We start from the raw sequence: 12,723 nt of genomic DNA, 5'->3' as shown, positions 1-12,723 counted from the left end.
TTAGTAAGGATGATGGTCCCGGTCCCTGGCAGTCCTCCCTAGTATGCCAAAGACAGGTCACGCATATGGGGCGACCTGTCCCTTACCCCTAGCGCAATCCTGCTGCTCCCATTGTTTGGTTCGAGCCATTGCGCATACGTAGTGAGGGAGTCACCGTACAGGAACGGAACTCATGGTTTGTCTCCTATCAGCACCCATAAGGGATGTGTCACCTCATCCCCGGTGACAGTCCCCAGCTTCCTGTGAGGAGGGAAGGGAAAGTGCGGCCCCAGCTCCTGGGGTAAGTGGGTCCCCGCCGGGGGTGCCAGAGTGGAGGTGCCAGGCTCCCCTCCGCCCTGCACCCGTCCCATGCGCAGGGGGAAGCTGCGGAGCGGGCCTGCGGAGTTGGGTCCTCCAGCTGCAGCTATTAATCTACCAGAAACCCTATCAAATCCTATGGGTCTGCTCAACAGCTGCCCTTGAAGTGCTTGCTGCTGCTGCATGAGCTGCCCTTGAATAATATTGCTGATTTGCGGTGGCAAGTTAGTAGTTGTAATATGACCTGGGCTAGTCAAAGATTGCATGTTTGCTCCACTAGCTACAGGACTTTGAGGTCCAAGATGATGAATGGTGCCACCAGTCTGTGAATGAGGTTGTGAAAGCCTGCGTTCTCGTACAGTTGCAGGTGCGCCAGAAGATGGAATTTGTACCTGTGCTGTAGTTCCTTGAGCAATTTGTGCAATTCCAGATCCTTCTTGATATACAAAGTGTCCACCATTTGAAGGGCTCAGACTGATCTGTCGCACAAGCAAACTAGCATCTACAAATCCTCTAGTAGGGCTCTGGCTGCACATACCCAAGGCAGAACCTGGAGTGCCTGCCCGAACATTTGGGAGTGACTGCACTGGTACAGGACTGGGTTGTGTAGGGCTTTGAGACTGAACCTGCTGGGGCAATGGTGAAGTAACTTGAATATATGATGGAGAGCCATGCTCAAACCTCCTTTGCTGAGGGCTAAACTGAAAATTTGGTGATGTTGGATTTGGTATTGGCAAAGGGGTAAGTGTTATCTGTTGGGTTCCTGATGCTACCGGTCCAACGTTCTGCAGTGTGATGTTCACATTCTGCCCAGCTACCGGACTTCTACTCATTATAAATTGCTGTATTTGGTAACTGGGGGACTGTGGGGCAGATGGGCTTGCAGAAGGAGCAAATGAAGTCGCAGGGGACTGCGGTAAGTTTGTCTGCGGCTCTTCTCCCTCACTACCTGTGAAGGATCTGGACCTCTGGAGCTGACGCTGAGCATTCTGAGGACCGTTCCCATGGTGCATTTTCACCTTTTTTGTTTTTTAAAGTAAATTCTAAAGAAATGCATAAAAACAGAAATTTGGTGAAGCTAACATTTTTTGGGGGTAACTGATTGTTAGAAGATATACATTTGAGTCTAGCCGCCTAAGGCAGTCTGGAATAACCCACAGCAAGCTGGTATTAGAAGGGATATGTTCCCCTTTTGACCAACCAAGCTGAGATGAAAGTTAAAAGGCCGCTTTCTCCTTCCACTTGCTGTGGAATATCCACAAGAACTGTAGGCTCCATTTTTTAAAGGGCCCCGGGAATTCCCAGTAAGCCCCGTCCCCCGCGGCGGGGCAGGAGCAGAGACCAAAGCCCGCTCCGGAGCCTCCCCCCGCGCGTGGGATGGGCGCAGGGGAGCCCGGCACCCCCGGCGGGGACCCACTTACCGCAGGAGCCGGGGCCGCACTTTCCCTTCCCTCCTCCCAGGAAGCTGGGGACTGTCACGCGGGGGGGGGGACACATCCTACCCCTAGCGCAACCCTGCCGCTCCCGCTGTTCGGTTCGAGCCACTGCGCATACGCAGTGAGGGAGTCTCGGTACAGAAACGGAATTCGCCGTTTGTCTCCTATCAGCGCCCGTAGCGGATGTGTCTCCCCCCCCCCCCCCCCCCCGTGACGGTCCCCAGCTTCCTGTGAGGAGGGAAGGGAAAGTGCGGCCCCGGCTCCTGGGTAAGTGGGTCCCCGCCGGGGGTGCTGGGCTCCCCTCCGCCCTGCTCCGTCCGCAGAGCCGAGCAGGCCCGGGGCTGCGGCCGGGCCCTGGCTCCGGGGCACCCGTCCCACCCGCGGGGGGAGGCTGCGGAGCGGGCCTTGGTCTCTGCTCCTGCCCCGCCGCGGGGGGGGACCGGGGAGGAGGGTTCCTGGGAATTCCCGGCGCCGTTAGGAGTTAAGTGCAAAGGGAAAGTCAGGCTCTCCTCTCCCCCCCCCCCCCCGCCCACGGCTCCCCGCTGAGCAGCATCCTCCCGCTTTGCACCGGCGGCGGCCGCTGCTGAGGGGGGCGGGGGACGGGCCGTGAACACACTCGCCTGCTCTGCGAGGCGCGGGGACATCCCGGACCGGTCTCTACGGACAGGTCTCGGTTTCTGTCCGGGCGTGGGGCCGCGTGCAACCCGTTAAAACTGGGAGTTCTGACAAATCGGGATTCACTGGCCTGAAGTAACTCAAGCTAGGGGAGCACCGCTCATGCCCATGCTTCAAAGGGTAATCGCCCTTCCCGCTTTTCAGCCGGGAGGTTAATAGCGGGGTGTGCTGATGAGGTCTCATTATCGAGGGTTGATTGCATTTTCACTTATTTGTAGATTGCCCTACGTGATTAGTGTTTGACAGACAAATTAATATAACAACTCCTTGTTCCTAGGAGTTTAGATTTAAACTAGCCAGCAACCATGACAAGAAATGGGGGAGTGAAGAGGTATGGCATACTATAGACCCACATATTTGTATGCAGTGAAGTATTAAAAATGGAACTGCAGTTTTCAAAATAAATGAGCAAGGTAGGTTTTTTTAAAAATATTAGCTTTCTTTTGATTCTCCTGCTAATTTGCAGTGCCCAGTCTTTGGCAATCGGTCTCCCTGTCCGTGCACATTAGTGAGATTGTACTACACTAGAATGCCAAATAACTTGAAAAGCAGAACATTTTTCATTTTAGATAATGTTGTTGAGCCAAATTAGATATGTTTAAAAAATTTCTTTGGATTTCTACATTTCTTGTGGGTATTCCACAGCAAGTGGAAGGAGAAAGCGGCCTTTTAACTTTCATCTCAGCTTGGTTGGTCAAAAGGGGAACGTATCCCTTCTAATACCATCTTGCTGTGGGTTATTCCAGAATGTCTTCGGCGGTTAGAGAAGCGTATCAGAGGTTAAATCAGGTAGTAAATATAGTTGTGGTGGTTGTGTTTCAGACCATCCATATTTTGAATGATTGCATGAAGGTTATTATTTTAATTAACTATAAAGGTAGAATATGCTCCTAATTTTGAGGCAGAAAAACTTCTAAATTCTTACTGAAATGTATATCTTCTAACATTCAGTTACCCCCAAAAAAGTTAGCTTCACTAAATTTCTGTTTTTATGCATTTCTTTAGAATTTACTTTAAAAAACAAAAAAGGTGAAAATGCACCATGGGAACGGTCCTCAGAATGCTCAGCGTCAGCTCCAGAGGTCCAGATCCTTCACAGGTAGTGAGGGAGAAGAGCCGCAGACAAACTTACCGCAGTCCCCTGCAACTTCATTTGCTCCTTCTGCAAGCCCATCTGCCCCACAGTCCCCCAGTTACCAAATACAGCAATTTATAATGAGTAGAAGTCCGGTAGCTGGGCAGAATGTGAACATCACACTGCAGAACGTTGGACCGGTAGCATCAGGAACCCAACAGATAACACTTACCCCTTTGCCAATACCAAATCCAACATCACCAAATTTTCAGTTTAGCCCTCAGCAAAGGAGGTTTGAGCATGGCTCTCCATCGTATATTCAAGTTACTTCACCATTGCCCCAGCAGGTTCAGTCTCAAAGCCCTACACAACCCAGTCCTGTACCAGTGCAGTCACTCCCAAATGTTCGGGCAGGCACTCCAGGTTCTGCCTTGGGTATGTGCAGCCAGAGCCCTACTAGAGGATTTGTAGATGCTAGTTTGCTTGTGCGACAGATCAGTCTGAGCCCTTCAAATGGTGGACACTTTGTATATCAAGAAGGATCTGGAATTGCACAAATTGCTCAAGGAACTACAGCACAGGTACAAATTCCATCTTCTGGCGCACCTGCAACTGTACGAGAACGCAGGCTTTCACAACCTCATTCACAGACTGGTGGCACCATTCATCATCTTGGACCTCAAAGTCCTGTAGCTAGTGGAGCAAACATGCAATCTTTGACTAGCCCAGGTCATATTACAACTACTAACTTGCCACCGCAAATCAGCAATATTATTCAAGGGCAGCTCATGCAGCAGCAGCAAGCACTTCAAGGGCAGCAGTTGAGCAGACCCATAGGATTTGATAGGGCTTCTGGTGGATTAATAGCTGGAGTTGGAGGACCACCTGCTTTTGGAATGACCTCACCACCCCCTCCTACAAGCCCTTCACGAGCCACTGTACCACAGGGTCTGTCTAATCTTCCTCTTACTCCTACGGTAAGTACAGGAGTGAAAAAACAACCTAAAAAATTGGAGGAGATTCCACCTGCCACCCAAGAAGCTGCTCAGATGAGAAAGCAGTGTTTGGATCATCACCACAAACAGATGGAGATTCTGAGGGAGACTTTTAAGGAATATTTGATTGAACTATTTTTCTTGCAACATCTTCAAGGGAATATGATGGACTTCTTAGCTTTTAAGAAGAAACACTGTGTTCCATTACAAGCATACCTTAGGCAAAATGACTTGGACCTTGAGGAGGAGGAAGAGGAAGAACAATCTGAGGTTATCAATGATGAGGTAAGAAATCTATTGTTTAATAGTTTGGAATAAAACACTAAATTAAGTTGTGGGAATTGGATACCAATGTATTAGATTCTACCTTAAATTATACCTTAGAAATACCTTAAATTTTCTGATTGAAGTAATAGAGCAGACTTTTTAATGAAGATTCTGAGTGAATTGTAATTTTGCTATGTGAAGATTGAAACTGAAGGTTGGTTTGAGCATATAGTTGGAAGCATGTATTTTAAGAACAGAGGTAATTTAATTGAGGGGAAAAGAATTAGGGCTTTGAAGGAAAATACACTTGTTTTCTCACTGACCAAGTTCATGTCAGTATTCAAGTCCCCCACACAAAATAGTTAAGTTCTAGCCTAAACCCACAGAAGTTTGGAATTGTTGCTGGAAGCATGTTAGCTTATCAAAAATGATTATGTATCATAGAGTAATTTTAATTTATAAGTTATCATGTAATACCTACATTCAAAAAAATAATGAGAGGAGAAACAACCTTAACTTGGAACTTGGCTTTTGTCCAAAGAATTTATAGTTTGTGCATAAAAAAACACTTTCCTGTTTTAATTAAACAAAATATTAAAGTTCTTTGAATGAATTCCATGCTTAGTAATGGCAAGTGACTTGAACCAAATATGGTAACCAAATATGTTGCACAACTTTTCCTGACTAGTTATATATCAGTGCAAATTAATTCTGACCTGCGGTACGTACACCTCTGTTCCATTTTGATGGCCTAAGCAAAACCTGTCTTGAGCAGACTCTGGCAGTTGTGTAGCAAGTAGTTGTGATGTCATGTTTGGCGCAATTAGTGAATTGATACCACTTGAAACTCTTAAATACCCTTTTACAAATTATGTATCCAAAATAGGGAAGGGTATGTATTTGCCAGTTTGCAAAAGGATTCCATTCAAAAAGACTTAAGTATGTTTGAAATTTCTATAACAGTTCCATATATCTTCAATGAAAAGTTGATGAACCTTTAAACTAAAGGATTACTAGTGGCCCCAGCTTTGGTTTGAATTTGCAGATTGGTCAGAAGTTGTAGCATAATGTGTAGCATTTAGTATGTTTGACGGGAGAAGAAATTAAACTGTGACTAAGATCAGATACTGATAATTTTGAAGAAATAATTGATTTCTGCACACAGTAGCTTAAATTGTGGTAACAGGATGTTTTTTATTTTATTTTATTTTATTTTATTTTTTTTAAAATCAGCAGTGGGTGTCCATGAATTATTCCTTGTGGTTTGAAATTTATTATCAAATTGTCCTTGTTGGTCTATTTATTTGTCACTAGCTGAAATGGCCAGGTCTGTTGTACAAATTTGGGGGCAGATCCTTGCCTGATAAATTGACATAGATCCATTGAAGTCACTAGAGCGTTGACAGTGTACACCAGCTGAGGATCTGTCTTTTGGGGTTCAAGTTTGCTCACTCTTTTTTTAGTTCTAAGGCACAGTTTAACTTATACAGACAGTTATATTTATGCTATATGTGAACAGCTAATTGCTCGTGAAAGTTGTAATCATTTTAACTGTTGTAGAATTTTGTAAACTGTGCCAAAAAAACTTGTTTGACTGTCCTGACTAATTAAGATAGCTTTTGCAAATCACGGCACCTTTTGAGAATGTTCTTTCTTTGTATTTTTGGTCTTCCTCTCTTTTATTTCCCCCCCCCCCCCCTTTATCACCTTCTGCTAAAGCAATGCACCTCATCCCTTGCCTGGAAGGGCTGATCACTTTGGAAATTAATGGGGGAGAGAGAATGGTGGCTATGCTCATTGCTTAAATAAATGTTCGGGCTCTCTTGAGTTCAGACTGTCTGTCATGCTAATTTGTTGTCAACTAGGAACTGAGATAATTAAATTTAACCCACACTGTTACTTAATCTGGATTTAAGACAGTTTTTCAGTGGTCAGAGTCATTGTAGGTAGTCTGTCCCTCACTCACTGTGTTCTGCTATTAAAAATGAAACAGAACTCTTCAAAAATTGTCTCTATTCAAACCAAACTGTACTGATGGTCATTTAGTTATAATCCCCTCTTCAGTGAGGTACCATCAGTACAGTGTAAAACAAGTGTGTTGATCAGTTTCAAAAACTTTTAAAAAGAAAATGATTCTCCCTTTTTTTTTTTTTTGTTTGTTTTCCCCAAAATATTTTCTCTCAGGTAAAGGTTGTGACAGGAAAGGATGGGCAGACTGGTACTCCTGTTGCTATAGCAACCCAGCTTCCTCCAAATGTTTCTGCTGCTTTTTCATCCCAGCAGCAACCGTTTCAGGTACTTTTCAATGGTTCTAAAATGTAGTCTCATCCCAGATTTTTTTTCTTCATTCAGATTTGATATTTCTTAGCAGAATTCGTATTTTCCCAAGAGCCCATCCGTTGTCATCTAAAACAAAAACAAAAATAACTTCAAATCTTGAAACGCATGAATGTTTATTGGGTGTTGAGGAAATTAAATCTTTCTTGTCTCAAAGTTGCTGGCTTATTTCATCAACTTTCAGCTTGAATGTTTTTCACTTTGGTTTGTTTGTCGTTTGTTTCCCTAAAGCATTTGGTTCATTTGTGCATTCTGCATAGTAGTAGTTTGGATTTCTCTGTCTGTGGCATTGTAACTGTGGATTTCTTCTCAATTTCTTTCTTTTTTCTTGATTGATTGAAGGTTTTTGTATATGCCTGCAGAAGGTATTAGATTTTCCTTGCTTGCTATAGATTGTATGATGCATTTTTCTACTGAAAAGCTTCAAAATGAGTAATCATAAGTACTCCAACTTACCTTGCTTTCACTAGATTTATCATGGAAATCAGGTAGAAGAAATAAAAGTGTTTAGAGGGTCCCATTTTAGACAGAAGTTTGTTTTTAGATGAGAGCACATTGAAGAAGGTATCTAAAAAGAGGAATGACATCTATAAACAGAACTAATTATATGGATCTATGGAGATGCACTTTTAACACAGGCTAGCTTGTGTGTACATCACTGTCCTCTACTGGGTATTTCAGACCTACTTCAGTGTACCTCGCTGTTATCCTCTTGCAATTGGCCCACAAAGGATAAGCCCTAATTCTGTAGTTGAAATATTCTCTTTCAGCTCAAATGTTATGCACTTCTATTTTGGTGAGGAAGATCTTTAACAGCAAATATACTTGATGGGCTATATATCCTGCCTTACCTTACAACTTGTGCAACCCTACTAACTTCATTCAGATTGATCTGGGGCTTTAAGTCAAGACATTATTATTGACTGTATTCACAAATATAATTAATTTTATGTAAATTAAAAAAAAATTAAATTGTTTAGCGAAGATGTGTTTGTTTCCAGTGCTTTTTAATGTGGCCGGTAATTACATAGGTTTCAAAAGTTTTTGAAAGTCAGTCATATCATCTTTTGTTCAATCCATTTAAAATATATGCATTTGAAAACATTGCATCAGTTGACTTTGTATAGCACTTGTGGATGTCAGTAAGCTCCGCCCATACTAATGACATCATAGTTTCCATAGGAACTAAGTTACTTCAAAATGAAAATAGCAGACACACTAAAAATATACCAAGTGCTGTGAGTAATATGATTATTCCCAAGCTTTTAGCAGAAAAACGATAGTACACCTCATATCCTTACATCATCTCTCTCTGTTGCTGTTTATAAAACATAGTAGGTATCTTGATCAGTTCTGTCATTGAATTTGGAGTGTTGTAAGCACAGTAAGTTAAAATTATTATGGTGGACATCCTGCCTGATAACCATATAGTACCCAGAACTTTTCATTATTTTTAAGAAGATTTAGAACAATTTATTTTCTAGTGCCAGTGGTGTACAGTTGCATTTCATATAAAACATAGTGTTTGCTCTCAAAAGCTTATGTTCTAAATTCAGTAAAAATAATGCAAATATGTTGGAGGCATTCATATACTAAGTGTCAGTCCAGAAACCTAAAACAAATAGACCTGGAAATCGAAGCCAGGAGCAGTCAGGCAGTAGTAGAAGGCAGGTGAAATAAATGGGTTTTAGAGTGGGCTTTGGAGGAGGAGTGTTGCTTAAGTTGTTACTCAGAAAGACATTTGGTACAGATAGTGTCTGAGTTGGATATATTAATTAATTCTGTGCAATTATATGGTTGTATGGAAGGTGTGCATTGTTTATTGTAACACATTATTTGAAATCAGTCATATTGTACACATCTAAATTGATCATACTTTGCCAAACTTAACTGTTGGGCCAGGTGTCTGCTTCAGACTAAAACTTCTTTGAAAGTTTTTCATATCCAGCGTGGCATAACATTATTATGTATGTTAATATAAATAAAAGTAGTGAATTAAAAAGGAAACGATGAAGGCAGACAGTTAATCCTTAATCATTTGAGTACCATATTCGATGAGCACATATGCCATATAGTTCGGGGCAGTGTCCACCGTGCTTGCCTAAAAATTCTTAGCTCAGATGAACATCTTAATACCATACACATACCACTAGTGGTCATAAATGTCCATCTGTTATTCCTAGACTTGGACAGGGTCTTCATATGTGAGGTTGAGCAGAATACATACTACAGTAATTAAGTACAATGGGATGCTATGCATATCAGAGGTGTGTGTGTTAGTTTATACTGTACAATAGGGCACTGAAGATTTTTGGACACCTACAATTTATTTCAATATTGTTTTGTGTTTACTTTCTTGTGCTTTATTTAAATTGATATGGTTTTCTATAAAAAGAGGGGAGGAAGGAGAAAGGAGGAATCCCTTAGAGCACTGGAGTTGTGAATAGGCTAAATGTACCATTTGAGAAATTACTGTCTTCAGTATAGATGTATTTAGATATACAAAAGGTATGTTATGATATGTTGTGATAAATCGTTTGGGAAGTGCTTACTATGCATATGTATACTTTTTGCCACTTTCAACAGCCAATTGCACTTAGAGAACTACAGAATGGTAAATTAATTCCTTTTTAACGACTAGCATAATTTCCTCTTAAAAAAAAAAAGAAAGAAAGAAAGCTGTTAAGAGCTTTCTTTGGGTAACCTTTATTTTTTGCATAGTTAATCTCATAATAGAGTACGTGGTGATAGCATGGTTACTAAAAGTGAAGACGTAATAATCTGGTTTGGAAATTCGCACAAAAGAACTGTGCACCCATAAACTCTCCTAGACTTTAAGCCCTCACTGGCAATGCTGTGGAATAGCTGAGGGCCAAAAGAGCATGCAAATGATCATACAGACAACCTGCTTTACTTCAAAATTCCAATATCCATTTCACTAGCTGTACCATTACATTGTAGTAGCAAGCTATAATAAAATAAATTTAAGTCTGGGATTCAGAGAAGTGGAGCTGAAATTTACATCTGGATTGAGATTTTTTTTATTCTACATTTTGCTTCTGAGCAATTTTCTGGCCAAGTTAAACAGCTGACTTGTGGAGCTCAGTCCTGAGGCATGCCAGCCACCAGCTTCTGTTGAAGCCCACAGTAATGTTGGTGGCCTCTTGGTAAGCTTGTTGGTGGCCTCTTGGTAAGCTTAAACTCTCTTCAAGATCCAAATTAACTTCATTCATATGCTTTCCAAATATTTGGCATACAGAATTAAAGTTAGCCCCGCATACTGAATTTAAAAAAAAATGGTCTTTATTATATTTTACCATATTTGCTGGTTACTGATACTAGTAGTATGCAAGGGACGTTTCTCCCAATCTAACTTGCCATCTGTTTAATTCTGTAGTGAGGTAAAAATATTCAATTTTTGACATGACTGTTTTTTTAATGCAATAACAGTGTGATGATACATGCACTTGGTTGTAACTTCATTGCAGCATCAGGCAGATGGCAGGAGGAAAGAGGTCTTGTATAAATGTAAATCCTTAGTAGCAAAAGGAACCCAGAAAAATAATGGCCAAGTATATTTCTTCTCCCACCCCATTTCCTAGTTTTATTAGCGCTTTTCTTGAAACTCAAAATTTTTAACACACAACTGATTTCCTCTTCTTAATTAACATAATTATACTTGAAAGCTGAATGAAAGACTCTCAGGGTCATTTTATATAGCTTTGTTATAGGAGTATTTAAAAATTGCTAGAAGATATTGAACAAGTCTTACTTTTTTTAGAGTATACAATCATTTTGAAGAGCTAATAATACAAGTAGGTGTTCTTTGGATTCACTGTAACTTCATGTGTTGTTGTAAGGGAAACTAATGAGGTAGCTGAACTTTTATGATTTTTGTTTTTTTTTTTAATAGCAAACGCACACAGGGACTCCAGTAACGGGGACTGTGAATACCATAGAAATTGAAGCTTTTAAGAGACAGCAAGCACTTACTCCAGCAGGTATGTTAGTCTTCAACAATTTAATTTTATTTGGAAGGAATGTAGAAGACCCACTATTGCATAATTATTGAAATGTAACTTTGCCTCACTCTGGCAATTGCTAGATCCTTTGGCCTATTTGTTGTGACTGGCATGGTGCCATGCGTTCCACTTACAACAAATGGGACTGGATTTGGCAAGTGTAGAAATATTAACAAGTCTGTCATTTGGCTGAGGAAAGTGAAGTTGGTCACCTTGAAATATAAAGGAACTCTGCCCTTGGAGCATACTCCTCATGAATGCTACAAATGTGTAGTAGAGTTGTAGCTTTCAGAGCTGATGTTAAAATCATGTGTAGTACTTTTGCTTTGTAAACTGAACCCATTCCATTATACCATGCCATAAATGGAATTTGAATATCACAGATTCGTCTAAGAGACCACGAATTGAAGTGGGCCGTCATGGGATGGTTTTTCAGCATCCAGGTGTGGCTTCAGGAGTTCCTCTACAACAGCTAATGCCAACGGCACAAGGTACTGTCACCACATGCCAATTGCAAATTAATTTAACAAGGAGATGTAAGAGATGGGACTAGAAACTTAGGCTCCTAGTCTTCTGAGATCCTAGTTCCACCATAGACTTCTCCTTGTAAATTAATTCTTGGTATGCAATGCCTGGTTTGTTTAAGGAGCTGAGTGATGGGCTCCAGTGGTGCATGTGGGCATGGAAGTACGTCACAAGTGCTGGTGCAAAATGATTAGCTCAGGAGCTCTGGATCTAAACCAAGGGTTTGTGAAAAAAGTAGCTCCTACTTTGCCATATGTGTGATAAATGTTGTTTTTACTTCATTACTGGTGTTAGTTCACTGATTGTCATTTTTGGTCCAAGTGTGTTAATGTACAGCATCCTCCGTGTATAACATTCAATGAATTTTGAGCTCCCGCTAACTCATAAATAGTTGAAAAAACAATTAGGAAATCCAGAAGACAATTTAGTAAAGATAATGCATTTTATTGTAATTGATTCTTATTCAAAAATTGCTAGCTGCATTCCTTTGTATGATTGTTTACTGTAATGATGATTTATTTTTGTGATTGTGATGTGGTATTTTCAAAGTGATGGTATCTTATCACCAAGTAAGTAACAAGTCAAAATGTGTTCGCTGTCTAACCGTTTTCTGGTTAAAGTGGTAAAGAACACTGACACTTAAAAAATTCATCTGTACTGATTTCCTCTTGCTTTGTAGGTGGAATGCCTCCTACTCCTCAAGCAGTACAGCTCACTGGACAGAAACAAAGCCAGCAACAGTATGACCCATCCAAAGGTCCTCCTGTGCAGAATGCAGCAAGTTTACATACTCCTCCACCTCAACTGCCGGGGAGACTGCAACCTGCTAACGTCCCCATAACGTCTCTCCCAGCTGCTCTGCAGCTTTCACAGCAACAGTCACAGATAGTAGAGTCTCCAGCACAGCCCCAGATTCAGGTGAAGACCCAGCCCCAAAGTGTACCCATCACTTCTGCTTCACATAGCCAGCTCCCAACACCACTTCAACAGCAGATACAGCCAGCACTCCATATACAAGGACAGACACCAACACAAGTGTCCCAGCCGCAAACTACAATACAGCAACAGGTATATAAATATTAATATTTGCCTAA

General features: G+C 41.4%; 2 protein-coding genes across 9 annotated transcripts in view; one reads left to right on the top strand and one right to left on the bottom strand.

The window, feature by feature from the left end:
• Nucleotides 1-102: 102 nt before the first annotated feature.
• On the bottom strand, nucleotides 103-1,846 carry LOC119843776 (E1A-binding protein p400-like). Its single transcript, XM_043498446.1, has 3 exons — nucleotides 1,719-1,846; nucleotides 261-1,340; nucleotides 103-230 (listed from the first exon to the last, which is right to left on the bottom strand). The coding sequence occupies exons 2-3, from the start codon at nucleotides 1,308-1,310 to the stop codon at nucleotides 171-173; spliced, it is 1,110 nt and encodes a 369-aa protein (XP_043354381.1). The 5' UTR covers nucleotides 1,311-1,340; nucleotides 1,719-1,846; the 3' UTR covers nucleotides 103-170.
• The window catches only part of EP400 (E1A binding protein p400), a 68,523-nt gene continuing 57,631 nt past the window's right edge, over nucleotides 1,832-12,723 (top strand). For 5 of the 8 annotated variants that reach the window (XM_038373300.2, XM_038373295.2, XM_043498443.1 and 2 more), the window contains exons 1-7: nucleotides 1,908-2,000; nucleotides 2,686-2,821; nucleotides 3,414-4,763; nucleotides 6,930-7,040; nucleotides 10,996-11,083; nucleotides 11,488-11,595; nucleotides 12,309-12,697. In XM_038373300.2, the coding sequence (XP_038229228.1) occupies nucleotides 3,444-4,763; nucleotides 6,930-7,040; nucleotides 10,996-11,083; nucleotides 11,488-11,595; nucleotides 12,309-12,697 (2,016 nt within the window). In that variant the 5' untranslated portion in view covers nucleotides 1,908-2,000; nucleotides 2,686-2,821; nucleotides 3,414-3,443. Of the gene's footprint in view, nucleotides 2,001-2,675; nucleotides 2,822-3,413; nucleotides 4,764-6,929; nucleotides 7,041-10,995; nucleotides 11,084-11,487; nucleotides 11,596-12,308; nucleotides 12,698-12,723 lie in introns of those variants that run through there. The other 3 variants (XM_038373297.2, XM_043498444.1, XM_043498445.1) reach the window with 3 other exon arrangements.

This window comes from Dermochelys coriacea, chromosome 15 (genome assembly GCF_009764565.3).
Source record: "Dermochelys coriacea isolate rDerCor1 chromosome 15, rDerCor1.pri.v4, whole genome shotgun sequence".
NCBI classification, from domain to species: domain Eukaryota; kingdom Metazoa; phylum Chordata; order Testudines; family Dermochelyidae; genus Dermochelys; species Dermochelys coriacea.
This window is presented reverse-complemented; position numbering and strand designations above follow the sequence as displayed.

Excerpts from the sequence above, each read along its gene's own strand:
- LOC119843776 (XM_043498446.1), bottom strand. The coding sequence starts at position 1,310 with ATGCACCATGGGAACGGTCCTCAGAATGCTCAGCGTCAGCTCCAGAGG. Across the intron at positions 231-260 it reads CCCAGGAGCTGGGGCCGCAC|ACTGTCACCGGGGATGAGGT; the intron begins TTTCCCTTCCCT and ends AGGAAGCTGGGG.